This window comes from Hemibagrus wyckioides, linkage group LG17 (assembly GCF_019097595.1).
Source record: "Hemibagrus wyckioides isolate EC202008001 linkage group LG17, SWU_Hwy_1.0, whole genome shotgun sequence".
NCBI classification, from domain to species: Eukaryota; Metazoa; Chordata; class Actinopteri; order Siluriformes; family Bagridae; genus Hemibagrus; species Hemibagrus wyckioides.
In genome coordinates, this window is record NC_080726.1 from 21,636,410 (window position 1) to 21,664,217 (window position 27,808).

The following is a 27,808-nucleotide window of genomic DNA, read 5'->3' on the forward strand; positions in this document are numbered from 1 at the left end:
CCTAGCAATTTTCACAGACGTATCATATATCATAGCAGCCATTGGAGATGTAAGACATTCTCTCTGCTATTATGTATTGCCTACTGAGGGTTTACCTATAGCCAGCTGTCATTTTTGTCAACCACAAGCAAGCCGATTTTAATGTAGTGTGACCTTGCTGCCTGTGCAACAAATGGAAATTGCACTATTCATTGATGTGACGTTACACAGCATGTCTTAGATCGCATACAAATGGGTGGATTACATTTATTCCTTATAGCATGAATCTATTTCCAATGGCATTTAAATGATGGATGGAACATATTTGAAAATATAAATTGCATTTTTCCCATTATACGTTCCACACGTGATTGGGATTATTGACATCTGAATTAACTACTAATGTATATGACAGGGAAACAGGCCACTAATCTACCTGGTGGTGATCACAGCAAAGCCAACAGTGACTGACCTTGTAGGATCATTCAATAACTCTATAAAGTTCACACACTGGTGTAGGGAAAGTGGTAGTGCATATTGTCATGTCTGATATTGTTCTTGACTAAAAAATCTGTGAATATATATATATATATATATATTTCTAAAAGAAGTAGACTGCAACTCCAAAAGCTGATGGAATAAGACCATGTTTTGTTCATTTACATATACATCGATCAGGTATAATATTCTGTGCCAGGTAAAGTACATAAGACTGATGATCTCCTCATCATGGCACCTGTTAGTGGGTGGAATATATTAGGCAGCAAGTGAACATTTTGTCCTCAAAGTTGATGTGCTAGAAACAGGAAAAATGGGCAAGTGTAAGGATTTGAGAGAGTTTGACAAGGGCCAGATTGTGATGGCTAGACCACTGGATCAGAGCATCTCCAAAACTGCAGCTCTTGTGGGGTGTTCCCGGTCTGCAGTGGTCAGTATCTATCAAAAGTGGTCCAATGAAGGAACAGTGGTGAACTGCCGACAGGGTCATGGGCGGCCAATGCTCACTGATGCATGTGAGGAGACAAGGCTGGTCCGTGTGATCCGATCCAACAGACGAGCTACTGTTGCTCAAATTGCTGAAGAAGTTAATGCTGGTTCTGATAGAAAGGTGTCAGAACACACAGTGCAGGACGGGTCAGGGCTGTTTTGGCAGCGAAAAGGGGGAGCAAAACAATATTAGGCAGGTGGTCATAATGTTATGCTTTAGAAAATACAGTCCCAAATGTTATTACTGGCTGACTGTATATGAGAACATGAGATCATTAGATTTCACAAATCAGACCAGAAACACAATCATTATCAGTTAGAGTTATGACAGACAGAATCATGAATTCCTAACTGCAAACTATCTTTACCATAGTCAATTCTCAGATACCCTAAAACACATAGGCTTCGAATGTCATTCTGTGAGCTCATTATTTTACATATGCCTTTACTTTTATAGCATTGGTCAGATGCTTTTATCGAGATCAACTTACAGAAGTGCTTTGTACTCTAAATGGAAGACACATCCTCTCTCTAGTACAAATAGGCCAGAATCCAATAATACCATTAAGCTAAGACGATGCTAGAATGTAGGAAAGTACAGAGCAACTGGATGACGTGTGAATACTTTAGGTCTGTATTAGTTGTCAGGATTTGTAGACAGATATAGAAAGACCTGAGTTGTGAGTTGCAGTCGTCCAGACTTGATATGACAAGCAATTGAACAAGCAGACTTTTGTCCTCAGTGAAGTAAATGAAAAACCTAAATGGCCCATTTCAGATCAGCCACACGGCCAAAGAACGATGGCTGTCCAGAATGACAACAAGCTTTTGTCATAAGAGAGTTTTAATAGTCCTGCACTTGGTTTTGGATCATGTTAGCTTTGGATTATTACTAATAATACCTTATAATACTCAAATATATATAATATTAAGATACAGTGAAGTACATTTGTTTTAAATTGCATATTTCTTCATATTAAACACCAAGAAAATTGTACAGCATGTTTCTCATGTCTGTTTTCGCACCAGGCAAGCAGACCTTGAAACAGATCTTATTGTCACTGACTGACATTTAATTGTTGAAACACATCTGTTTTTGCATGTTCTTTTTAGGATAAGACCAATCAAATTACACAGATATTTTTGTAAACAGTAAGAGCTTGTCTTTCCTCAAAATGACTTTCTGCAGCATTCAGTCAAGTCTAGGCTTGGTAGTTATTCTTGGTAACTAAATCTGATACATTATTTTATTTAGGAATACCTACAAGCTTCTTCTCAACTACACAATATTGCCAAAAGTTTTGGGACACCCATCCAAATCTTTGAATTCAAGTGTTGTTTTTCAGGAGCTGGGCTTGACCCCTTAGCTCCAGGGAAAGGAACTCTTAATGCTTCAGCTTCATACCAAGACATTTTGGACAATTTCATGCTCCCAACTTTGTGGGAACAGTTTGGGGATGACCGCTTCCTGTTCCAACATGACTGCACACCAGTGCACAAAGCAAGGTCCATAAAGACATGGATGAGTGAGTTTGGTGTGGAGGAACTTGACTGGCCTGCACAGAGTCCTGACCTCAACCTGATAGAACACCTTTGGGATGAATTAGAGCGGAGACTGTGAGCCACGCCTTCTCGTCCAACATCAGTGACTGACCTCACAAATGTGCTTCCAGAAGAATGGTCAAAAATTCCCATAAACACACTCCTAAACCTTGTGGAAAGCCTTCCCAGAAGAGTTGAAGCTGTTATAGCTGCAAAGGGTTGGACAACTCCATATTACATTCATGTGCCTGTAAAGGCAGATGTCCCAAAACATTTGCCAATATAGTGTAAGTTAAAAAATGTCAGAACAGACCAAAGAAATTGTTTACTGTTATTAATAACAATCTGTTATGAGACTGAACTTCACAGCACAGATAAAGTCCGCAAAAACGTTCTCTTTGGGGATTTTTACTAACATTATTTACTGTCCAGTGTCACCCAAATGAGGATGAGGTTCCCTTCTGAGCCTAGTAACTCATATCATCTCAGGGAGTTTTTCCTCACCACCGACGCCTTAGGCTTGCTCATTACAGATAAAACAGAAACTTTAAACTTTATCATTTTTTCCCTCTATGTTTCTATACTTCTGTAAAGCCGCTTTGAGACAATGTCCATTGTTAAAGCACTATACAAAGAAACTGAATTGAATTCTTAGAGCAGCAAACACAAATTTTGCACCAATTGTTTTTATAAAGCTGAAAAGTATTATAGCGCTTGATCGGAAAGCTTGTCATGTTGCTTCGTCAGCTACCATAGATGCTTATTATCCTCCTTACATCCTGTTCTGGGTCTGAAAAAGCAACTCCCTACTCCATCTGTGCATCCTAATTGATCCCTGGCTTTTCAGCCTTCTCTCCATCAGTAAAGTAACTCACAGTACTGATATTCCTAATGCAAATGCTAATAGTGGAAGATTAATGATAATAATAATAAAAATCTAATAATATTATCATTATAATAAAATGAAGTACTGTCATTTCATTATATCACTTATCATCACTTCCCTGATGTCCATTAAGATAAACTTTTCATAGCATTTACCAGTTGCTACTAAAATAAATTAAGTTCAGAAATGTGATTTGCTTGGCATTCCTCACAAGCTTCCTCATCATTTGGAGTTAATAGAGGCCACTGTACTGGGATTTTGCTATAATAGTGTGCTGCTATTATATGGCAATCATTCACTGAGCATGGGCCGTGATTTGAAAAAAGAAGCTTTAGTGTTGTAACGGAAAAGAAAGGCCTTTTCTTCTGAAATTCATCCTCATGGTGGTGTTATACTCGTGTTATAAGGCAGCACCTTTTTTGTTGACTCTTAAGGCTGTTCATTCTTAAAATGTTTTCTACTTTTATATTAAGAAATTTATCATGATAAATGCATCAATAAAGCATCATGTCTGGAATTACATGATAAGCACGACTTCCTACGTCTTGCAGGAGTGCTGCACGGCCATGTCCACAACACACACACACACACACACACATTCCTCTAAACAACATGTCTTACACATAGCCCGTATTTACATTAAAGGATGGGGGGGGGGATCTTATGAATGCAGCATAGAAATGTAATTTTCTCTAACTTCATCTTTGCTTCAAAGATTTTATCAAAATTCTGAGTGGTTCTCTCTCTTTCTCTCTCTTTCTTTTAACTTTCTTACCATTTCATATATCTATCTTTGTCTATTTAATCTTGGAATTAAACATTTTGATTATGGTTCAGCTAAAAATGACATATTTTAATTAATAATCTTCAGAAAGAAATGGGTATTAAGATACTTTTTCATTCAAATGAAGGTTTTAGTCTTCCAGTCCAGTTTTAATACAATTCTTTGCTATTAGGAAAAAAAGGACACAAGCCTTTATAGATTATTGAATTAGTTAATTTATTATTATTATTATTATTATTATTATTATTATTATTATTATTATTATTATTATTATTATTATTATTGTTGTTGTTGTTGTTGTTGTTGTTGTTATTTATTTATTTATTTGTATTTATTTATTTTGCTATTGTTTTCCCCATGGGAAAACCATTAGGGTTTTATGTGCAGCTTTACAAACTGGGCTCCATTTCCAGGAAAAGATAAGATAAAGTAAGTGATAAAGATAAAATATAAGATATCGTATATTTATCACTAACTTTATCTTATCTTTTCTTTAGATAAGGTAGGATAAGATAAGTCTAACATTTAGGTAGATAAATAAATATAAATATGATAGAAGTAGTAGTGTCAATAATTCAAGAACATAAAATGAATGTTGAGAACATGATGTGTACAGCAGTTGAAAGTAAAATGTACAAAATAGAAAAATGATGCTGTAGATTAAAGGATTTTCCATGTCCAATAATGCAAATAATGCAGAAGGATAATATACAAGTTAGGGCATTAATATGTTAATCCTGCCTAGTTCCACATAATTACTACCCAGTACTGACTAATGCTCCCTAGTTCCACATAATTACTACCTAGTACTGACTAATGCTCCCTAGTTCCACATAATTACTACCTAGTACTGACTAATGCTCCCTAGTTCCACATAATTACTACCTAGTACTGACTAATGCTCCCTAGTTCCACATAATTACTACCCAGTACTGACTAATGCTCCCTAGTTCCACATAATTACTACCTAGTACTGACTAATGCTCCCTAGTTCCACATAATTACTACCTAGTACTGACTAATGCTTCCTAGTTCCACATAATTACTACCCAGTACTGACTAATGCTTCCTAGTCCCACATAATTACTACCTAGTACTGACTAATGCTCCCTAGTTCCACATAATTACTACCTAGTACTGACTAATGCTTCCTAGTTCCACATAATTACTACCTAGTACTGACTAATGCTCCCTAGTTCCACATAATTACTACCCAGTACTGACTAATGCTTCCTAGTTCCACATAATTACTACCTAGTACTGACTAATGCTTCCTAGTTCCACATAATTACTACCCAGTACTGACTAATGCTTCCTAGTTCCACATAATTACTACCTAGTACTGACTAATGCTCCCTAGTTCCACATAATTACTACCTAGTACTGACTAATGCTCCCTAGTTCCACATAATTACTACCTAGTACTGACTAATGCTCCCTAGTTCCACATAATTACTACCTAGTACTGACTAATGCTCCCTAGTTCCACATAATTACTACCTAGTACTGACTAATGCTCCCTAGTTCCACATAATTACTACCTAGTACTGACTAATGCTCCCTAGTTCCACATAATTACTACCTAGTACTGACTAATGCTCCCTAGTTCCACATAATTACTACCTAGTACTGACTAATGCTCCCTAGTTCCACATAATTACTACCCAGTACTGACTAATGCTCCCTAGTTCCACATAATTACTACCTAGTACTGACTAATGCTGCATAGTTCCAAATAATTACTCCCTAGTACTGACTAATGCTCCCTAGTTCCAAATAATTACTACCTAGTACTGACTAATGCTGCATAGTTCCAAATAATTACTACCCAGTACTGACTAATGCTCCCTAGTTCCACATAATTACTACCTAGTACTGACTAATGCTCCCTAGTTCCAAATAATTACTACCTAGTACTGACTAATGCTGCATAGTTCCAAATAATTACTACCCAGTACTGACTAATGCTCCCTAGTTCCACATAATTACTACCTAGTACTGACTAATGCTCCCTAGTTCCACATAATTACTACCTAGTACTGACTAATGCTCCCTAGTTCCACATAATTACTACACAGTACTGACTAATGCTCCCTAGTTCCACATAATTACTACCTAGTACTGATTAATGCTGCCTAGTACTGACTTCTGACTAGTTCCACCTAATGCTGCCTAGTTCCAAATAATTACTACCTAGTACTGACTAATTCTGCCTAGTTCCCCATAATGCTGCCTAGTCCCACATAATGCTGCGTAGTACTGACTAATCCTGCCTAGTCCCACATAATGCTGCGTAGTACTGACTAATCCTGCCTAGTCCCACATAATGCTGCGTAGTACTGACTAATCCTGCCTAGTCCCACATAATGCTGCGTAGTACTGACTAATCCTGCCTAGTCCCACATAATGCTGCGTAGTACTGACTAATCCTGCCTAGTCCCACATAATCCTGCCTAGTTCCACATAATCTTATTGTACAACATATCAGTGATTGTACAGTACCTGGCAGTAAAACTAAAACTTTTTCTGATTCTGACTCTGATTCTGATTGAATGAATGCAGTTCCAGTGGCTGATGGGTTGATGAAAATGTATGTGTGAACCAAGTTTTCAAGCCCAGGCTTTTCTCATCCAAAGAACTATCTAGAAACCATTGTGTGGTTCCATAGTAGAAAAAACGACCTCTAGGGAACCACTACATAGATAATACATGACAAAGTGTCCTTTAGGGTGCCCTTTAAATGTAAACAGAAAACATGATAAATTGTCTTTTAGGGTTCTGCTATGTGCGAGACAACATGATGAACTGCCCTCTAGGGTGCTCCTACATGTGAAGAACATAATGAATAGCCCTCTAATGTGTCCTTTCAATGAAGCAAACAAGGTGAATTGTAAACAACTGCCCTCTAGGGTTCTCCAATGTAAAAAACAAAAAACAACAAAAAAAACGTAATGAAGTGCCATATAGGGTTCCCAAGCAAACAAGGAAACATGATGATGTGCCATATCAAGTTCCTGTCAACTGGATCCAGAAGAAGTGCCCAGAAGGTTCCCATGTGTGCACATTACATGATGTAGGGTTCCCAAAATTGTGAGGAGATATGATGCCCCATAGAGATGCCCTCACAGTGAAGAAAATGATACTATATCATACTTGGTTTCTTACATATGACCAAAAAGATGAAGTGCCATCTAGGTGTTCTGGTGTGCAAGAAAATCTGCATTCTATTGTAGGAAAAAAAAAAGTTTATGCCTACCATGTGCCAAAAAATACCCCACAGGTAACCTCTGTCTACTAAAGGATTGTCCATGTGCAATAATCCAAATGAATGCAGAAGGATAATATACAAGTTAGGGCATTAATATTTTAATCCTGCCTAGTTCCACATAATTACTACCTAGTACTAACTAACTAATCCTGCCTAGTCTCATATAATGCTGCCTAGTTCCACATAATCCAGCCTAATCCCACATAATTTTATATATTGTGTTGGTCCTGCTTTTGCTCCCTAAACAGCCCTGACCCGTCATGCACTGTGTATTCTGAAACCTTTCTATCAGAACTAGCATTAACTTCTTCAGCAATTTGAGCAACAGTAGCTCGTCTGTTGGATCGGATCACACGGGCCAGCCTTCGCTCCCCTTGTGCATCAGTGAGCCTTGGCCGCCCATGACCCTGTCGCCAGTTCACCACTGATCCTTGCTTGGACCACTTTTGATAGATACTGACCACTGCAGACCGGGAACACCCCACAAGAGCTGCAGTTTTGGAGATGCTCTGATCCAGTGGTCTAGCCATCACAGATTGGTCCTTGTCAAACTCGCTCAAATCCTTACGCTTGTCCATTTTTCCTGCTTCTAACACATCAACTTTGAGGACAAAATGTTCACTTGCTGCCTAATATATCCCACCCACTAACAGGTGCCATGATGAGGAGATCATTACTGTTAATCACTTCATCTGTCAGCGGTCATAATGTTATGCCTGATCAGTGTATAGTATAATGTTAGATAGATATTATTAAATGTCTAATGTTGAGAGCTGAAACACTTTCAGGGTTTGAGATGTGTGTGTATCTGGGATAATACACAAGAACGCATGACTTCTTTTACATTTTTGAAATTAGTATATAAATCACACATCGATCAATGATTCGGAGAAATCCAAGGTTCAGTTTTGTTTTTTGTAGGGTTTTTTTTTTTTTGCATACTTTCTTCACTTTGCCACGCCTCACTCTTGCTCTTGTTGTCCCGCCTCTCCACTATGTGTCGATTAGAGTCGCGCGGCAGGCTGGCGCGTGCGTAAAGGCGCGCGCACTCACTCCACATGCCGCAAGCGCTCGGTGCGCACGAGGACTTTCGCGCTTTAGTCGTCCCACTTTCCCTCAAAACCTGCAGAGAAGAAACACGGGACGTTTGTGGATCCAAATAATTTAGAAGGCGACTTTGAAAGGATTTGGGTTGTCTTCACGAAGTAGTTGCTGAAAGCAGTGAGTTATCTATCCGACGGCTCCTTGTGGACATGCGCATGCGCTGGAAGAAAGTGGATTTAAAACACCTTCGGCACTGTACTGCTCTGTTCATGAAACTTACGCCGTGAAGGTAAGCGAGTGTCTTTATTTTGAATCCCTTCGGGGTGTCATTACCGCACAGAGTGCTTGTTTACATCCATCTACACATGAATGAACACGGAGAGAGTTCAGTGAGTGACTAAATAGATTAGTTAGTTACTCGACCCGTGCACCACGGTGTGCGCGCGTGCACTGTGCATGTGAAAAAGAAGTGATGGAGAGGTGCAATTGAAGAGATGGAGAAAAAGCGACATAGATGGACTACGGGCTTTTGTACTGTATCCTAATATAAATATATATGATTACAGTTTTAGTTTCTTGCTAGTTTTGCTCATAAAGGAGATGTTCAGTTTGTCAGAACTAAACCCCAGTGCTGTGTTGCAGGTTCTGCAATTTGAAACCATGTTCCTGTTTAAGAAGGCATCATAGCGCGGAAGGATATGATGAATACCCCCGTGGATAATTTTTCCATCAAGCATAATAAGACGCACGGAGACACACACACACACACACACACACAGATGCAGCCAGTGAGAGGCTGTTGTCCACAATACTCGTCAAAAGAAAAAGGTCAGAAAGCCTGTGTTTGTAAGATCGCTTTCAGTTGGCTAATCCATGGAGACAGAGTTAATTTTCTAAAATGCATATAATCACCAAGAGGTTAAGAAGATATTTATAAAATAATTTTATGCACACATGTCCAGAATTTTTAATGATTTGTGGCAATTCAGTGTGTGGTCTGACAGGGATCAGACTTTCAAGCTGTCTCTAAAAAGGGCTGAATTGGCAAACAGAGGGAAAGAAATCCTACCACAACAACAAAAAGAGAGAGAGAGAGAGAGAGAGAGATCTATATGGTTTCTATTACACTGCATCTGCAATTAGGGTTCTAGTGCTTCTGCATGGGGAAGATGTTTAGGGCTGTGCAAAAATATCGATTGAGTAATACATATGATCACTATAACACGGGACAGTGTGTATACTGTTTTGTGATCCAGTGTAAATGTGTGTGTGTTTTGTTTAATTGTTAGCTAAATATTTCAATTAAATCCATTAATAAAAAGTATAATGTACTCAATTAGTACAAACCACATGCGTAACACTCTGATGTCAGACAGAGGATATGCATCAAAGTATTTTTACACATCATTTTGCACAGATCTTTTTGTACAGAGATAACCTTTTCAACCAAATAGTTAAGAATCTGATTCTTCAGCTTGTTATCTTTGTGACCTTAATTGACTGCCGCTTCATAATTAATTCATAAGATTTTCCACCGATTATGCAACGCTGCATCTTGTGCTCTTTAACCCTCATTAAATTTGAAACATTGCTGATCTTGTTTGACCCCCCCCCGGACATTACCTTAAGCATGAGCATCTCCACCCTTTGTTCTTTTCTACTTCGTCCCTTTACAAACAACAGCCTAATACTACTACTCATTACTGAAAAGCACATTTCATGCACAGCACTGTGGAAAATGATGTTGTCGATTATGCTGACCTGTGGGGGTTTTTTTTCAGCTCTCTCTGTTTCAAGTGCGTTCATGTTATACTTTCATATCATTGGGAAGATCTAGTTAAAGGATGATGTTGTGTGATGTGTGTTAAAACACACGATTGTGGAAGCGTGAATTGTTTTGAAAGGGTTTTCTGTTTCCGTTCATAGGTTTGTGCATCTTAACATGGCGTATTTCCGAGACTTTTCTAAAAAAAATCGATGATCAGATTTGCTGCTCAGCCTCAATATTATTTGAAGATGAAAAATCGAAGATGTGTCTGAAGAGAAGTCAGCTGGATGACAAAAAAAAAAAAGGCAGAAAACAAGCGATCCAATATTGCTGTTGTCATGTTAAAATGAATACATTCAGATTATGCTGCCCAGAGGCAAGACTTTGAGACGGCGTTTCAACCAGAGTATACAATTTCAATTTAGAATCTTCGCAGAAATGTGTGACGTTCATTGCCGAGGATGATGTATGGGTTAAAGGGGGTTTATCATATGAGCGACTGAACTCATTATTTTTGGAACTTGCAAACCGTAAAATGTCTCGCATGGAAGAAAGGAAAAATAACATGAGTATAATGCTTCAAGTCTGATGACATCTATTGTTATTATTTATAATACGGGCTTTCATTCCTTGTCTTTGGTAAAAAAGTGGAAGTCACTTGCCACATGGTACAACTTCTGGTATGACCACAAAAGTAAATTGTTATGGACTACTGTGGAACCGAGCACAACAGCCAAAAGGAGAGTACTCCTTAGATATCAAGGAGCGAGGCTGGGGCTGATTTCTTTCTATCCCTGACCATAGACTCTGTCAGAGACACTCATGTAAGATGAATAAACAGAAAAATTCCCGCTCGATTAGATCTTCATTTGGGCTCATATTTTTGAGCTCACATCACAGACACATTCGTGTCAATAGAAATGATTGAGAAGATGATTGGAAAAAATGTTATAGGTTTATTGAATGTGAACGAGGTGGATTAAATACACTAGCATTCTTTTTCCATAAAATGCATTCAGTTTTGAAATTTCACACAATTTTGAAAGCTTCATGGAGCTGTCTCGTAGCTTGTAATGCTTGGTGATGTTTGGGAGTCTTGTTTACACTGTAGGTAGGGCGGTGATATGTGGCATTTGAGAAACAGTTGGAAAAATATGTACAGGCTAGAAGTAATGATCTTGTGGCAGTGAGTAAAAATTAATTTGTCACGTATACATTACTGCACAGTGAAATTCTTTCTTCGCATATCCCATCTGTGTAGGTTTTGGGGTCAGAGCGCAGGGTCAGCTATGATACAGTGCCCATGGAGCAAGGTGGATTAGGGCACCTTGCGTAAGGGCCCAACAGTGGCAACTTGGCAGTGCTGGGGCTCGAACCCCAATCTTCTGGTCAAAGACCCAGAGCCTTAACCACTTGGGCTACCACCACCCCAGCTACCCAAGACAACCAGCAGATTAAGATTACCAATAGATTAAGCACCTGGATGAATTGAACCACATCTTTACTATTTGACCTTAACCTTGATTCTCTTTTGTCTGTGTTTTTAGGGCCTCTTCTTGGCCTCGGACCATCACAGCTGATGGAAGTCTTGGAGGAGTATCCTTACAATGATAGCTTCCTCAAAAATAGCTTCAGCAGCCTCAACACTACAGATGGAGGCAGAAGACATCAGTACAACTATTATGCCATGCTACTCACACTGCTCATTTTCGTCATCGTGTTCGGAAATGTGCTCGTGTGCATGGCCGTGTCCAGAGAGAAAGCTCTACAGACCACGACCAACTACCTGATCGTGAGCTTGGCTGTCGCTGACCTGCTGGTGGCGACTCTGGTTATGCCTTGGGTGGTGTATCTTGAGGTAGGTTAGAAATACAAATGATTACACATTATTTACAGTAACTCTCTAAAACAAATCCGATAGGCTGAGCCACGTTTACCTGTAAATGAATTAAAGAATGAATGTGGCACAGTTTGATGCCATAAAATACTTACAGTTAAGCCGGTGATACTCGGCAACCAAGGCTTACTGTAAACACACTGTATATTGTGTGATAGAAGAAGTATTAAATGCATGTGTTATAATTAGTTCGGTTATTGACTGAACAGTGTATTTTATTATAGTATTTGCCATTTTAGCTTCCTCTGGATGTCATGCCTAAGAACATGCTGAAAAATAATTTAATCACATGGCTGGTCAGGCGATAAAAATAAAAAATATCCAGCTATTATATTTTTTTGAAATGTCTTCGAACACAATGAAATGCAGCAAGATATTAAAATCTGCACCATATTTTTCGACATCGTATCACATAAGTGTGATTTTTTACACAGACTCAGTAGATCTGAGATTCAGTGCTCAGTAGATATGTTTTAGACTTTTTCTTATGCATGTTCATCTGCAAGAGAGAACTCTCTTGTATGTCTGTGATCTACTTGGTGATAAAATTACCCCCCCAGATCAATAAAACAGCCACACATTAGGGCCTCTGACTCAAACACTGCTGTTAATAAAACTGGTAGATCAGGTACATGATATTGTGAGGGGTGCTTGTGAGCGGTAAAGATGCTGAAAGATCCCTGGTTCAATATCGGTCTCTGGTTACTGTCTGTGTGGCATTTCACGTTTATCTCTGTGTTTATATGGGGTTCCTGCCACTGCAGGTATTTGAATTAGCTAAATTGCCCCGAGAATGTGTGCATGGTGTCCTGAAATGGATTGATCTCCGAAACAGGGTGACATCTCTTATTACTTCACTTAGTTGTTTATTGTCTAGAAAATGTCAGACTTAACATTGAAACAAGAAAAAGTCCCAGGTGGATAAAAGTACAGTTTGCACAGGTTTATTTCCCTCATCCGCATCCTTATCACCCATCACGTTAGAAGACTGCGACAGGCAGTTGGCTTCGTTTGCAATGACACACACGGTTTTCTATGCTTCATTTTCACAAAGTATCTGTACAAGTATCTTTGCATGCACAGACCCCACAAACTGCAAAATATATATACCAATCAGCCATAACATTATGACCACCTTGCCTAATATTGTGTTGGTCCCCCTTTTGCTGCCAAAACAGTCCTGACCCATTGAGGCATGGACTGCACTAGGTGTGCTGTGGTATCTGGCAGCAAGACATCTTTGATTGATCAGCAGATCCTTTAAGTATATATATATATATATATAAGCCTAAAGCCTATATATATAAGCATAAAGCTAATACTGTAGTACTTGACTATGGGTGCAGATTTGTCTGAGAAATGATTATAAATGAGGAAGAAAGGAAAGATCTTTAAAATTGGAGCATGTGCAACTTGATCGTGAAATTCATTTATTTTATTTTTTTGTTGATATGTTTTGTTCACATGCTGTGTATATTTCCTTAACATACAAGGAGTCTCAAATGACTTTTAATTACACAATGATTCCTGAAATTAGCCATTAATTGTTTTTGTCTTTTGATTGAAGCGCAGTCTGAAGTACAGTATTCTTCTGTCAAGTGACACAATATGCACCACAAAGAGAGAGAGAGAGAGAGAGAGAGAAATGAGAGAGTTGCCATCATTAGACAGAGTTGGGAAAAATACTGTTGATGAACTCATCCAGAGTGTACCCACTTTCGGTTTTCATTAGTGGTCAATAATCCTTTAATCAATAAGAGAGATGCAAGTTCCAGAGGCAAGAGAGCAGGCCGATCAAGCATTTTGTGAGCTCCTCAGCATGCCTGAAGACACACATTAATCAGAAGCTGCCAGGAAGAGTTCTGCCAGGCTCAGCAGACACTATGAGACTGACCTGAGTTAGATTAGTTCTCTGCCAGGTTTATGGCACATTACAGAAACTCTCTAATACCTACTGTGTGCAGATTCACTAAGCTTGCCAAATTAAATTTCTTGGTTGAAAAATTTACACATTTTTAGTAGATTAAAAAAAGGAAACGCTGGTAATTTTTATTCTTATGAAAAGTACAATATAATAATGCATACTGAATATACTGTGAATATTATTCACACAGGCAGTATCAGTCACAACAGCAGTGAATATACAGTACAGTATTTTACTGGCACAGAGCTGGCAGGACATTACTGGATGTAATTTACAGCACTGTGATGTGTAATGTTTGTTTTCAATATTTTTGAACAGATTGCTTTATTTTCACAGGACTATTTGTATATGACAATAAAATTTATATCTGACACTCTAAGCTCATTTATTGCCAAACATATATCTTAAAAAATCTGTACCAAGTTTCTAGAATCTGTACCATGAATCTTTGAAAGCACACAATTAATTTTATGACTGATAAAAAAAAATATTAAAGGATATTAATATAACCAGCATGTGACTGAAATAAAAAGATTACACAATGACTGCTACAGTGAGAACTGTCTGCTACAGAATCAGCGAGTCCCCTGAATATACCATATAAACCTCCTTATAACATCAATCTGTCTATCTATCTATCTATCTATCTATCTATCTATCTATCTATCTATCTATCTATCTATCTATCTATCTATCTATCTGTCTGTCTTCTGTATGTCTATCTATCTATCTATCTATCTATCTATCTATCTATCTATCTATCTATCTGTCTGTCTGTCTTCTGTATCTCTCTCTCTCTCTCTCTCTCTCTATATATATATATGTTATATATATATATATATATATATATATATATACATACACCCTGTTCAGGCATAACATTATGACCACCAGCCTTCGCTCATCATGTGCATCAGTGAGCCTTTGTTGCCCATGACCCTGTCGCCGGTTCACCACTGTTCCTTCCTTGGACCACTTTTGATAGATACTGACCACTGCAGACCGGGAACACCCCACAAGAGCTGCAGTTTTGGAGATGCTCTGATCCAGTGGTCTAGCCATCACAATTTGGCTCTTTGTCGCTTGTTTGTCCATTTTTCCTGCTTCTAACACATCAACTTTGAGGACAAAATGTTCACTTGCTGCCTAATATATCCCACCCACTAACAGGTGCCATGATGAGGAGATCATTACTGTTAATCACTTCATCTGTCAGCGGTCATAATGTTATGCCTGATCAGTGTATATAAAAAATGTATTAACACAATAATAAATAATAGCACAATAAAAAGGAGAAGAAAGAAAGCTATCTGGTTATCTGTCTGGCTGCTCTCTAACTGTACAACACGTTTTATTTATAAAGCTGGTTTGAGCCCAGAGTTCAAGAAGACAATTCTGCTGTAATTAGCTGTTGTTTTTGTTTTTGTTTTTGTCAGGTGGTGGGAGAATGGAGATTTAGCACAATCCACTGTGACATCTTTGTCACGCTTGATGTTATGATGTGCACAGCAAGCATCCTTAATCTTTGTGCCATTAGCATTGATAGGTAAGTATATAATAATGATCATTACTCACCCAGCTGTATTGTAGGAGGTCCTAATTTGTAAGTAAGCTTTAAAAGACTGGATTTTTATATAGGCATGACATGTAAACTCTGATGTACGATGTCACATCCAGCGCAGAATAAAGATTTAATGGCTGGCAAGTGTGTAAATTTAAGATGAATGAAACAAATGAAAATGTTTATTATTATTACTATTTCTATTATACTGTTAATAAAGAGGGGGGAGAAAGGAAGGAAAGAAGGAAGAGGAGTGAGCGTGGGAGGGAGGGAAGGAAGGAAGGAAGGAAGGAAGGAAGGAAGGAAGGAAATTAAGGGAGGGAGGGAGGGAGGGAAGGAAGGAAGGAATGTTCCAGGAGACTAACAGACTCAGTAATAGCAAGGAAAGAGGGAGGGAGGGAGGGAGGGACGGAAGGAAGGAAGGAAGGAAGGAAGGAAGGAAGGAATGTTCCAGGAGACTAACTGACTCAGTAATACCATTATTATTTCTACTATTCTGCTGTTAATAAATACAGACACTACAGACCCAGTAGAGCACATACGCTCATAAGCTTATTAAATGTAGGACAGAAATATCATTGATCAAGAAACATTAAATTAATTACTACTAATAATTATACTACTAGTACTAATAATACTACTATTTACTAATAATGCCCCTTTTGGTCCATGCAGATACAGACAGAGAAATGAGTAAACTACATAGTATTTATCAATCCTGGGTGATTTTATTTCCCTCATTTAAAAACATACACTGTCATGTACATGCATACCTGTAGCTTGGTTCTTCATAGCGAGGTGATTTTAAATGAAGTGCTTTATTACTAGCTCCATTGATTTCCATGGATTGAGCAGGAAAGCAGTTTTTTTCTATTTTGGATTTTGGAAAAGTTCTTCTGTACAGCTGAAGTAACGAACGGTTCATTGTGTCATAAATCCTCATTATCAAGGAGCTGATTAAAAAAAAAACAATATACTGGGTCTGAGCTTTTTTTTTTTTTTACTTCCCCAGCATTATCTGTAAACATTTTTTCCCACATCTAGTCTGCTTCTAGCAATTTTTTCATTTTTGTTTAAGATTCTTTATCAGATTACTTGTTAGAAGACACATCCTAGAAGTTCCTCTTGATATTTTCCCAGATTAAAATCTAATTTTGCTTTGATTGTCATCATTAATCATGAAATACGTCCATATTGCTGTCATCTAGTTGGTCTGTTTATTAGCGGATTTTTACTCACCACCAAGGGATTAAATCTTCCTGCTGCAGGGTCATAAAACCCAGAAGAATCGATATGCTAGTTTGTAGACGTATGTGGTCGCTGAATTATTTTTTCTAGATTCAGTTTTCCCTTTGCTGTTATAATAACCTCTGGGAAGTCTTCCCACAATATTTTGTGTGACTGTATTTAATCACAACAGCATTAGTGAGGTCAGGTACAGATGTTGGATCAGTGTTCTAGTTTATCCCATTGTCATGCTAAAACTGGCTTCTTGGTCCCAATGAAAAGAAATTGTAATGCTTATAGCATGCAGACATTCTGTACAATTATGTGCATCCAACTTTGTGGTAAAAGTTTGGAGAAGAACCACATATGAGTGTGATGAGTGTGTTTGGCCAATAGTGTATTTTGGTTCAGAAACTTGCTTGAATGTATACTGCTATGGTTTCTATTTTGCAAAATACACTATACTGGCAAAAGTTTTGGGACATCTGCTTTTACCTGCACATGAATGTAATATGGAGTTGTCCCGCCCTTTGCAGCTATAACAACTTCAGCTCTTCTGGGAAGGCTTTCCACAAGGTTTAGGAGTGTGTTTATGGGACTTTTTTGACCATTCCTCTAGAAGCGCATTTGTGAGGTCAGGCACTGATGTTGGACGAGAAGACCTGTCTCACAGTCTCTGCTCTAATTCACCCCAACGTTCTATGGGGTTGAGGTCAGGACTCTGTGCAGGACAGTCAAGTTCCTCCACACCAAACTCACTCATCCATGTCTTTATGGACCTTGTTTTGTGCACTGGTGTGCAGTCATGTTGGAACAGGAAGGGGTCATCCCACAAAGTTGGGAGCATGATATTGTCTAAAATGTCTTGGTATGAAGCTGAAGCATTAAGAGTTCCTTTCACTGGAACTAAGTGGCCGAGCCCAACCCCTGAAAAACAACACCTGAATTCAATGATTTGGAGGGGTGTCCCAAAACTTTTGGCAATGTTGTGTAGCTCTTTTTTAGTTTAGTTTTTAGTAGCAATACTACTTTCTAATGATTCTCAATTCACTAATAATAAATAAATAAATAATACAAAGCATTAATACTAAATAACTTCTTGCTTCACTTATTACTTCACTTGCTTTTGACTGTAACTGTATCTAGAAAGCTTTCACTGTTCAGACACCTCAGTTGCTGCACGTCTTTATATTTATTATTCCTTTGAATCTTTAAGTGCTGTTGATGCTGTAACTATATAATATGGATGAGTATCAAAGTACAGTATATTCTTTTCCATTAAACATTTTATTTATTAACACACTCTGTGGAAACAGCATGAATTGCCTCCAATTTTGAACGCAGCATGAATGAGAGAGCAAGAAAGAGCAAAGAGCAATAAATTCATTAAACAACTAATAAGACAGGAGAGCCTGAGCTACTAAAATCTCCTCCCCTTTCTATTAATGCTACAGTATTAATTATTATGAGTTTGAGTGTTAACAGGAATTGTAATGAGTTGTGCTGCATTAGTAGTTAGCTGGTGCATTCAGTCAAACATTGTGTTCCCTAATTTTCTGTGCACTTTGAGGCTACTGCAAAAATGACCATAACCAACCATCACTAACAAAAAGGATGTTCTGTTAAAATACAGTCATATTACTGATGAATTAAACAAAACAGTTGGCTAATATGATCCCTTATCCTCTGTTTTTTGAGCACATAATGAGTCCTCATATAGCTACTTGTAATAAACCACTTAATAATTTTAAATGGCAGAATAGAACCAATAAAGATACCTAATTATGAACCTAACTGCAGGTTTAAAACCCCATCTTGGCAATAATACCTGCTGCTCTTTCAGTCGAAACTCACCTGCGTCTAAAAGTTAGAAGTTCTGCTTTTATACAAGAGCCATGATTACATGCTGTAATTGAGATACAGTATTTTTTCAACTGAGGAATTTCTAAATGAATTCGCTAATATGATGGAAAGCAGCTCCATCTCTGTTACCTATTCCTTTTGTATTGCAAGTCTTTGTGTGGGCCAACCTGAAACATATTTAAGTGGTATTAGTATTTTCTCCCCGGATTTATTTGAGTTTCCCTTCAACAAACCTGCTGCTTGATGGACTGGCTGGGATTTATGAATGAGTGTGTGAATTTGTGCATACATGGTGTTCCATCCAGTCCTGCCTTATGCCCAGAGTTTCACAGATAGACTCAGGACTCTGCAACCATGACCTGGATAAATAAGTTACTGAAAACAAATGAAGGGAGGGAGGAAGGAAGGAAGATTAGGGAGGGAGGGAGAGTATGGAAGAAGGAAGGAAGGAAGATAAGGGAGGGAGAGAATGGAGGGAGGGAGGAAGGAAGGAAGGAAGATGAGGGAGGGTGGGAGGGAGGGAGGAAGGAAGGAAGGAATATAAGGGAGGGAGGGAGGAAAGTAGGAAGGAAGGGAGGGAGGGAAAGAAGGAAGGAAGATGAGGGAGGGTGGGAGGGATGGATGGATGGAGGGAGGGAGAGAATGGATGGAGGAAGGAAGGAATTTAAGGGAGGGAGGGAGGAAAGTAGGAAGGAAGGGAGGGAGGGAAAGAAGGAAGTAAGATGAGGGAGGGAGGGAAGAAGACAGGGAGGAAGGAAGGAAGATGAGGGAGGGTGGGAGGGAGGGATGGATGGATGGAGGGAGGGAAGAAGACAGGGAGGGAGGAAGGAAGGAAGGAAGGAAGGGAGGAAGGAAGGAAGGAAGGAAGGAAGGAAGGAAGGAAGGAAGGAAGGAAGATGAGGGAGGGAGGGATGGAGGGAGGGAAGAAGACAGGGAGGGAGGAAGGAAGGAAGGAAGATGAGGGAGGGATGGATGGAGGGAGGGAAGAAGACAGGGAGGGAGGAAGGAAGGAAGGAATGTTTCAGGAGACTAACTGAGTCAGAGTGAAAGTGTGAAATGAGATGTCCATTTTTTTAATTTTTTAAATAAATTTAAATAGAACTCAGTAAATTAAAATAAATAACTCATAAAAGCTAAATCAGTATTGTGTCTACGGAAATGTGTCTCCAGAGAAGAAAACATTTCCTGAATAAGTTGATTCAAATTGAATTTTGATAATATTAAAGAATTCTGTGCTTAACCCAAGCTCTTCTTCCTCCAGGTATACAGCAGTTGCCATGCCAATGTTGTATAATACTCGCTACAGCTCCAAGAGGAGAGTCACAGTGATGATCTCAGTAGTGTGGATACTGTCCTTTGCCATTTCATGCCCCCTGCTGTTTGGACTCAACAACACAGGTAATTTATGATGCAAGAACCTGCAAGGTCTAGTTTTTATACAAGTTTGATAATTTTGTGATTCCAAAAGGAAAAGCAGATCCATCCTTACAGACTACTGAATTTTGCTCCAAATTTGCAGAGAGCCATGATGAAGCGCTGTGTGTAATCGCGAACCCCGCCTTTGTAGTCTACTCTTCTGTCGTGTCCTTCTACGTCCCATTCATCATCACCCTGCTCGTGTACGTGCAGATCTACGTAGTGCTACGGAGACGGCGTAAACGTGTCAGCACAAAGCGCACCTACCCAAGCAGCAACATGGACATGGGCACGTTGAAGGTAATGCTATCATTTTAAACAAACAGGGAGATAACTCACACATCTAACGGCTTGCACTTGACAACTGATTTACAGTATATTTTATAAGGTGGTGCACTTTAGTCAGGATGATGCCTTTAGACCATTTCTTTTACTCAGCCAATAGGGGCATAAAACAAATCAATACAAGCACTACAGAAAATGAAAGCTGACCCATACCTCTCTATCTGCCACATACGCTCAGTCTGTCGTTTGTCTGTAACATAGCAGCTTTTTAGGTTAAACAAAAAAGTACTTCTACCATTTTTTCATTTACTTTTATTGTTAACTAGATTCCCAGTTTGCATATTAATCCAAGAGCATTTTGCCAAAACAGCCCAGACCCATCGAGGCATGGATGTCACTAGATCCCTGAAGGTGTGCTGTGGTATCTGGCACCAAGATGTTAGCAGCAGATCCTTTAAGTCTTCTAAGTTGGGGCTTCCATGGGTCAGACTTTGCCCAGCACATTCCACAGATGCTGGATTGCATTGAGATATGGGGAGTCAACACCTCAAACTGGTTGTTGTGCTCATCAAACCATTCCTGAACCATCAGACCAGCCTTCGCTCCCCATGTGCATCACTGACCGTTGGCCGCCCATGACCCTGTCGCTGGTTCACCACTGTTCCTTTCTTGGACCACTTTTGATAGATACTGACCACTGCAGACCGGGAACACCCCACAAGAGCTGCAGTTTTGGAGATGCTCTGATCCAGTGGTCTAGCCATCACAATTTGGCCCTTCACTCACTCAAATCCTTACGCTTGTCCATTTTTCCTGCTTCTAACACATCAACTTTGAGGACAAAATGTTCACTTGCTGCCTAATATATCCCACCCCCTAACAGGTGGCATGATCATCAGCGTTATTCACTTCACCTCTCACTGCTCAGAATGTTACGCCTCATCCCTGTAAGCAAATGGTTTTTTTCATTAGTTTTTCTATCACGCCGTGTCTGAACTGTCGTGGGATCTGTCAGCTTGCAACGGGAAGGAGTTAGTGCTCAGTCTATAATGAACTCAGAAACTACACTGACCTATTAGTTCCTCAAGGTTGCTATTGTAGAAAAGACGTTGTCGTCATTTACATTATTTACTGTCCAGTGTCACCCAAATGAGGATGAGGTTCCCTTTTGAGCCTGGTTCCTCTCAAGGTTTCTTCCTCAGATCATCTCAGGGAGCTTTTCCTCACCACCACCACCATCACCTCGGGCTTCTCATTAAGGATCTTCTTGTGTCTCCTATTAAAGTATCATCCTTTTAATATTCATGATCTTGAGTTATGCAATAGAAAAAGTTCGTCATACTGTGTGTTTTATTATGTATCTCTGTGCGGGTTAGTCTTCTCAGAGTAGAACCCATCAGTCGGTAACTAGTCACTAAATGCTTTTCTTTGCTCTTATGTTTCAGAAATGCACTCACCCTGATGATGTGAAGCTGTGCACAGTCGCCGTGAAGTCCAATGGGAATTTCCCAGTTAATAACAAAAATGTAATGTATCAGATTATCAGGAAAAAGAATGCCGCAAGGGACATTTTATTTAATCAGCAAGCTTCCAATGCTTTTATTTGTGTAATATTTGTGTATTACGTTGCTTTATAGTGTAGAAAGTGACTGATTTATTCTTTTGAAACCCAAGAGCGGAATATCAGCTTTAATACAGTACATAATTAGTTACTATCTATTTGAAACAGTATTTGAAGTCACATCTCATTTCATACAGCCAACGACAGATTTATAGGCACCCTGTGCATGCAAAGTTATATTAAAAATGTCAGATGTCGCCCATTTCCCAAAAGGATTTTTTAAATAACTCGTGATGCAGCTCCTTTCAGCTCCTTTTTGATATAGAACCTTTGGCTCTTTTTATTATGTGTAATAAGTGAACAGCAAGGTCACATTTTAAATTTAAAAACTTTTAGACAAGGTTTTAGACACTGAGGTACAAGGTCTTGCTAGACAACTTTTTGGGAACATTTGTGTTCGTGCCTTCGGGTTTTAGCAAATCATGATGTCAAAAAATATTACAATAAAACTACCGTAGTTTGAAATATACAGTAAATTACTTCAATATGGAAGAAAGAAATAAGACACAAATCACTTTATAGACGCATTAAGAAATGCTGATTCATCAAATCGATTCAAAATGATTATATTTAGTTTAATGTGCCGTCAAATTATCTCTTTCTGAGGCAATATTACAACATACATCCACATGTAAAATCCAAGCCATTGCCTTGCCTATATTTTTTACACATACACTATATTGCCAAAAGTTTTGGGACGTCTGCCTTTACATGCACATGAATTTAATATGTGGTTAGCCCGCTCTTTGCAGCTATAACAGCTTCAACTCTTCTGGGAAGGCTTTCCACAAGGTTTAGGAGCGTGTTTATGGGAATTTTTGACCATTCCTCTAGAAGTGCATTTGTGAGGTCAGGCACTGATGTTGGACGAGAAGGCCTGACTCACAGTCTCCTCTTTAATTCATCCCAAAGGTGTTCTATCAGATTCAATGTAAGAGCATTTCACTAAAACAAATCTTCTCTCTATCTTCTCTACAGCTTTTCGTAAAGGACGTGACCAACAATGAAAATGAAAGCCAAATAGAGGAAATCACAAACCTCAATCCTCCAAACCAGAGGACACTCGATCAGACAGGCGAGAGTCAGCATGGGCTTTTGCTTGGTTCGAACCACACTGAAATAGATATAGCCTCCAAACCTGAGCTCAAGCCAGCACGGAACGGAAAGACTTACGACGCCTCCAAGAAGGCTAAAGTGTTTGAGACACAGGTGTCTCCCAGTGGCAAAATGCAGACATCTGTCAAGTCCTTCAGCAAGCGCAAAATCTCTCAGCAGAAAGAGAAGAAAGCTACTCAGATGTTGGCCATTGTACTCGGTAAGCAAATGTTTCTCTGTACAGCAAATATTTAGAATAAAACAACCTGAAATGAAAGTTGGAAATGATATGCAGTCACCTCCATAAATATTTGGAAATTGAGAGTTATTGTTATTTTAGCACAACAGTATATGTGAATTAAAATGAAATAAAATGTTAAGAATCTGAGCTCCCAAATCAGATGACAGTTATAGGAATAACTGCAAATCCTTTGACTGACTGGAAGTCTGGAAACTATAGACATCACTAGATGCTGGGTTTCATCCGTGTTGATGCTCTGCCAGACCCTGCAGCTGTCTTAAGCTCTTGCTTGTTCTTGGGGCATTTTGCCTTCAGCAAGAAAAATACACGCTCAAGTGGATTCCTGTCAGGTGACTGACTTTATTATTCCACTTCTTTGCCTTGAAAAAGCTTCCGGTTGCTTTTAAAGTTTCACTCATGCCATTTAGATAATAAGCAGTTTCTTTCCTTTCCTTCCAATCATTCTGGTACAAATTGATCTTTGCATCATCTGTCAATGGAATTTAGCTCAAGAACTGTGCAGACTCTTTAATGGCAAACTATAATCTGTATGGTTTTCCTATTTAAAGGCTTACCAATGGTTTACAGCTTGTGGTATTTAAATCACCTGTGTATTTACTCTAATGAAACTTCCCTTGACTTAAGGATACATCTGCCTCCTGGAAGGTGTTTTTGAATTAGCTTGAATCTGCTGGAAAAAGCTTTATTTATAAGACATTTTCTGTCATCTACAACAGTTGGTTATTGTGGTCTTCCAGGTCTTTTGTTGTTCCTGAGCTCATGATGTACCAGGTCACACCTAATGTTTTTGCTATCTCTCGGATAGGTTTGTTTTGATTATTTAGCCTAAGGATGGCTTGCTTGGCTGACCATGCCAGCAATTTGGACTTCATTTTGAGAAATAACAGCTAGAGATTCCAGAAGTTGAAATCAACTCTAGACCTTTTATCTGCTAACTTTTAAGCAAAAGAATGAGAGAATAACACACACCACGGAACATCATGGAACAACTGGGGGTCTCCAAGTGAAAGCTGAAAATCTGCAAACAGATCATTTTTATCAAAGTCTAAATATTTATGGATTTGACTGTATCTAGTACTTTCTCAAATTTTCTCAAACAAATCTGAGAAAAAGCATCACCTTAAATAAATTTATCAAAAAACCTGAAGAACAGAAACAATCCATTTATCGTTTCTCTTCTTATTTTGTAGGTGTGTTCATTATATGCTGGCTGCCGTTCTTCATCACACACATAGTGAACACGTACTGTCACGTCCCTGCAGAACTCTACACAGCTTTTACCTGGCTCGGTTACGTCAACAGCGCCGTGAACCCCATCATATACACCACCTTCAATATTGAATTCCGCAAGGCTTTCATTAAGATCCTGCACTGCTGAGAGCTGGACTTATCCGGAGGTGAAGAAAGACACAGCTCATCCACATGCAGCGTGCATTCCTGAAGACTGTTTTAAAAAGGGGACTGAAGGAGACTATTGGAAACGACGCCGATGTACTGTATATATGAAGTTCAGGACGTATTATTAACCTGAGCAATTTTACATGTTTCATCTCATGCAACAATAAGGGTGATTGCTACAGAGGTTTCTTTCAGTATAAGCTTGACAGTATTACTTCTGGGTTTTTTTACACAATGAAGGTTAAATGAAGCATCATTTAGATTATAATATCGCAGTCTTCATAGTGGTGGTGTAATATGCAGCAGCAGTAAGAACATTTTCATGCACTAATGCAAGATCCTCAGCTGACAACCAATTCTATATTTACATGTGTATATAAAAGTAATATGCACAACAACAAAAAGCTTTTTTGAAAATAATATTGAGGAAATGATTTCATTATTGATGATTTAGTCTCCAAAGTGACTCCATGAGAAATTTGTTCTAAGTGCATTTTGGTCAGAGTTAAATTGAACAAAATGATAAGAAAAGGTACAAAGGGGTAACCGCAAACCATAACATGGTGTACAGCTTGTGAGAGAAAAATGCCACTCAACCCAATCAAACCAGTTTGCAAAAATTGTGCAGTTTTATTGTACGGTATTGTTTATACATGCATACATACTGTATATGTGTATACACACACACACACACACACACACACTCACATACACACCGATCAGGTATAACATTCTGAGCAGTGCCAGGTGGAGTGAATCTCCTCATCATGGCACCTTTTAGTAGGGCAAGCGTAAGGATTTGAGCGAGTTCGACAACGGCTAAATTGTGATGGCTAGACCACTGGATCAGAACATCTCCAAAACTGCAGCTCTTGTGGGGTGTTCCCGGTCTGCAGTGGTCAGTATCTATCAAAAGTGGTCCAAGGAAGTGTTGAACCAGCAACAGGGTCATGAGCGGCCAAGGTTCATTGATGCACGTAGGGAGCGAAAGTTGGCCCGTGTGATCCGATCCAACAGATGAGCTACTGTTGCTCAAATTGCTGAAGTTAATACTGGTTCTGATAGAAAGGTGTCAGAACACACAGTGCATGACCGGTCAGGGTTGTTTTGGCAGCAACTAGGGGGACCAACACAATATTAGGCAGGTGGTTATAATGTTATGCCCAATCGGTGTGTATATATAAATATATATAAATGTGTGTGTGTGTGTGTGTATCTTACTACTGTAAGATGCTATTTTGAGAACATCTGTTGAATGTGAAAAGCTTGGTTTGAAGAAAATACAGCATGTTCTTTTCACACGTACTTTAATAAAAGCAGATACATTTACGTTCTGCAGAAAAAAAAATCAGGAATAAATAAAATGTTCTAACATAATATAATAAAATATGATAAAAAAATAAATCTTCTAGGAGCTGTTTATTTTATTCAGTGCCAAACGTGAAATACATGGGATTTTAATTTTCAAAAAAGGCAAAGGAGACCTTCAGAGTATCTGAAGTGGAAATGATAATAATGCTAATGTCACAACATGTTTAAACAAAAACTAGAACAGTTTTAGTTTTTATATCCAACAGTATCATGAATCTGGCTGAAACCAACAGAAATGAAAGTGGACCATTTTTTCCTTGTAGCCTTCCTCAGCTCACTTGGATGTTTCCCTCGGCTGAGACTGGTTCCTGCGGGCGATGTCTAAACAAAATGCCGTGAAGCAGCTTGATGTGCATGTGTGCTTTGGATAGCACGGTGTCATTAGCCTCATAGCAACCGTCTGTGCGCTGCGCCGGCTAGGGACCTGAGGCACTGTGTCCTTGCTTACAGCACTAGCACACACCAACTGAGAGTTTCAGATTGCTTTGGTCTAACAGTCAGTCTAACACTGGAAAACGTCACACACCAGCCACTTTATTAGGAACACATGTACCCCTGCTCATTCATCCAATCATACGGCATCACCGCAATGCATCAGATCATGCCGATATAAGTCAGTTTTAGTTAATACATCAGAATAAGGGGGAAAAAAACATTGCTCTCTGACCAGGGGAATATTTCAGAAACACTGGGATTTCCTCCAGACACATACAACAGTCTCTAACCTTTACACAGAACGGTGTGAAAAACTAACATAAACATGGCCTGGTCTTTTTCCAATCTTCACCTGTCTTGTTTTGGAAAGCCTTTACACACACTGCAGCCTCAGCTTCCTGTTCTGAACCAAGTGAAACCCAGCTCTGTCTTCTGCTGCTGTAGTTCATCCGTCGCAATGTGTGTGATACTTTTCTGCTCAAAAGTGGGAAAAACTGGTTGTTTGGGCTTCCGAGACCTTCCTGTCAAACCAGTCAAGTTTTTACTAGTGTAGATACAGTGAGGTAAAATAAACCCAGAGCGATCCATTATTCCTTCTGAGACCTTGAGAAAAGAAAGGAAAATTGCTACAACAAATATTTTTTAGTTTCTGTTTGTGTTTTCAGGTCTATGGAAAGGTTTTTATTTTGGCAGAATGACAGGATTTTGTGCATCAACCACAGACAGGTAAGAGCAGAGTCCTCTGAGCAGGATAAGAACTGAGTTCAGTTTTTGATCCAGTACTAGGAGGTGAGCCGAATAAATAAAGGACTTCTGACAGCTTTCAACTTCAAACTGCAAGCAAGGGAACGGCATTCACAAAGAAAGATAACTTGTGTATAGTTGCTCATGCATCATACAGAAAACAATTAAAATTTGAGAGGCAGAGGACCTGAAAATATAGGGAACATACATCAGTCATAACATTGTGAGCAGTGAGAGGTGAAGTGAATAAGACTGATCTCCTCATCATGGCACCTGTTAGTGGGTGGGATATATTAGATAGCAAGTGAACATTTTGTCCTCAAAGTTGATGTGTTAGAAGCAGGAAAAATGGACAAGCGTAAGGATTTGAGCGAATTTGACGAAGGGCCAAATTGTGATGGCTAGACCACTGGATCAGAGCATCTCCAAAACTGTAGCTCTTGTGGGGTGT

At 39.0% G+C, this 27,808-nt stretch overlaps 1 protein-coding gene across 1 annotated transcript; it reads left to right on the forward strand.

Moving 5' to 3' along the window:
• Window positions 1-8,489: 8,489 nt before the first annotated feature.
• Window positions 8,490-27,740, forward strand: drd2a (dopamine receptor D2a). The gene is made up of 8 exons (XM_058412900.1): window positions 8,490-8,779; window positions 11,806-12,116; window positions 15,516-15,625; window positions 19,992-20,128; window positions 20,250-20,446; window positions 21,877-21,957; window positions 23,031-23,367; window positions 24,600-27,740. The coding sequence occupies exons 2-8, from the start codon at window positions 11,838-11,840 to the stop codon at window positions 24,785-24,787; spliced, it is 1,329 nt and encodes a 442-aa protein (XP_058268883.1). The 5' UTR covers window positions 8,490-8,779; window positions 11,806-11,837; the 3' UTR covers window positions 24,788-27,740.
• The last annotated feature ends 68 nt before the right edge of the window (window positions 27,741-27,808 follow it).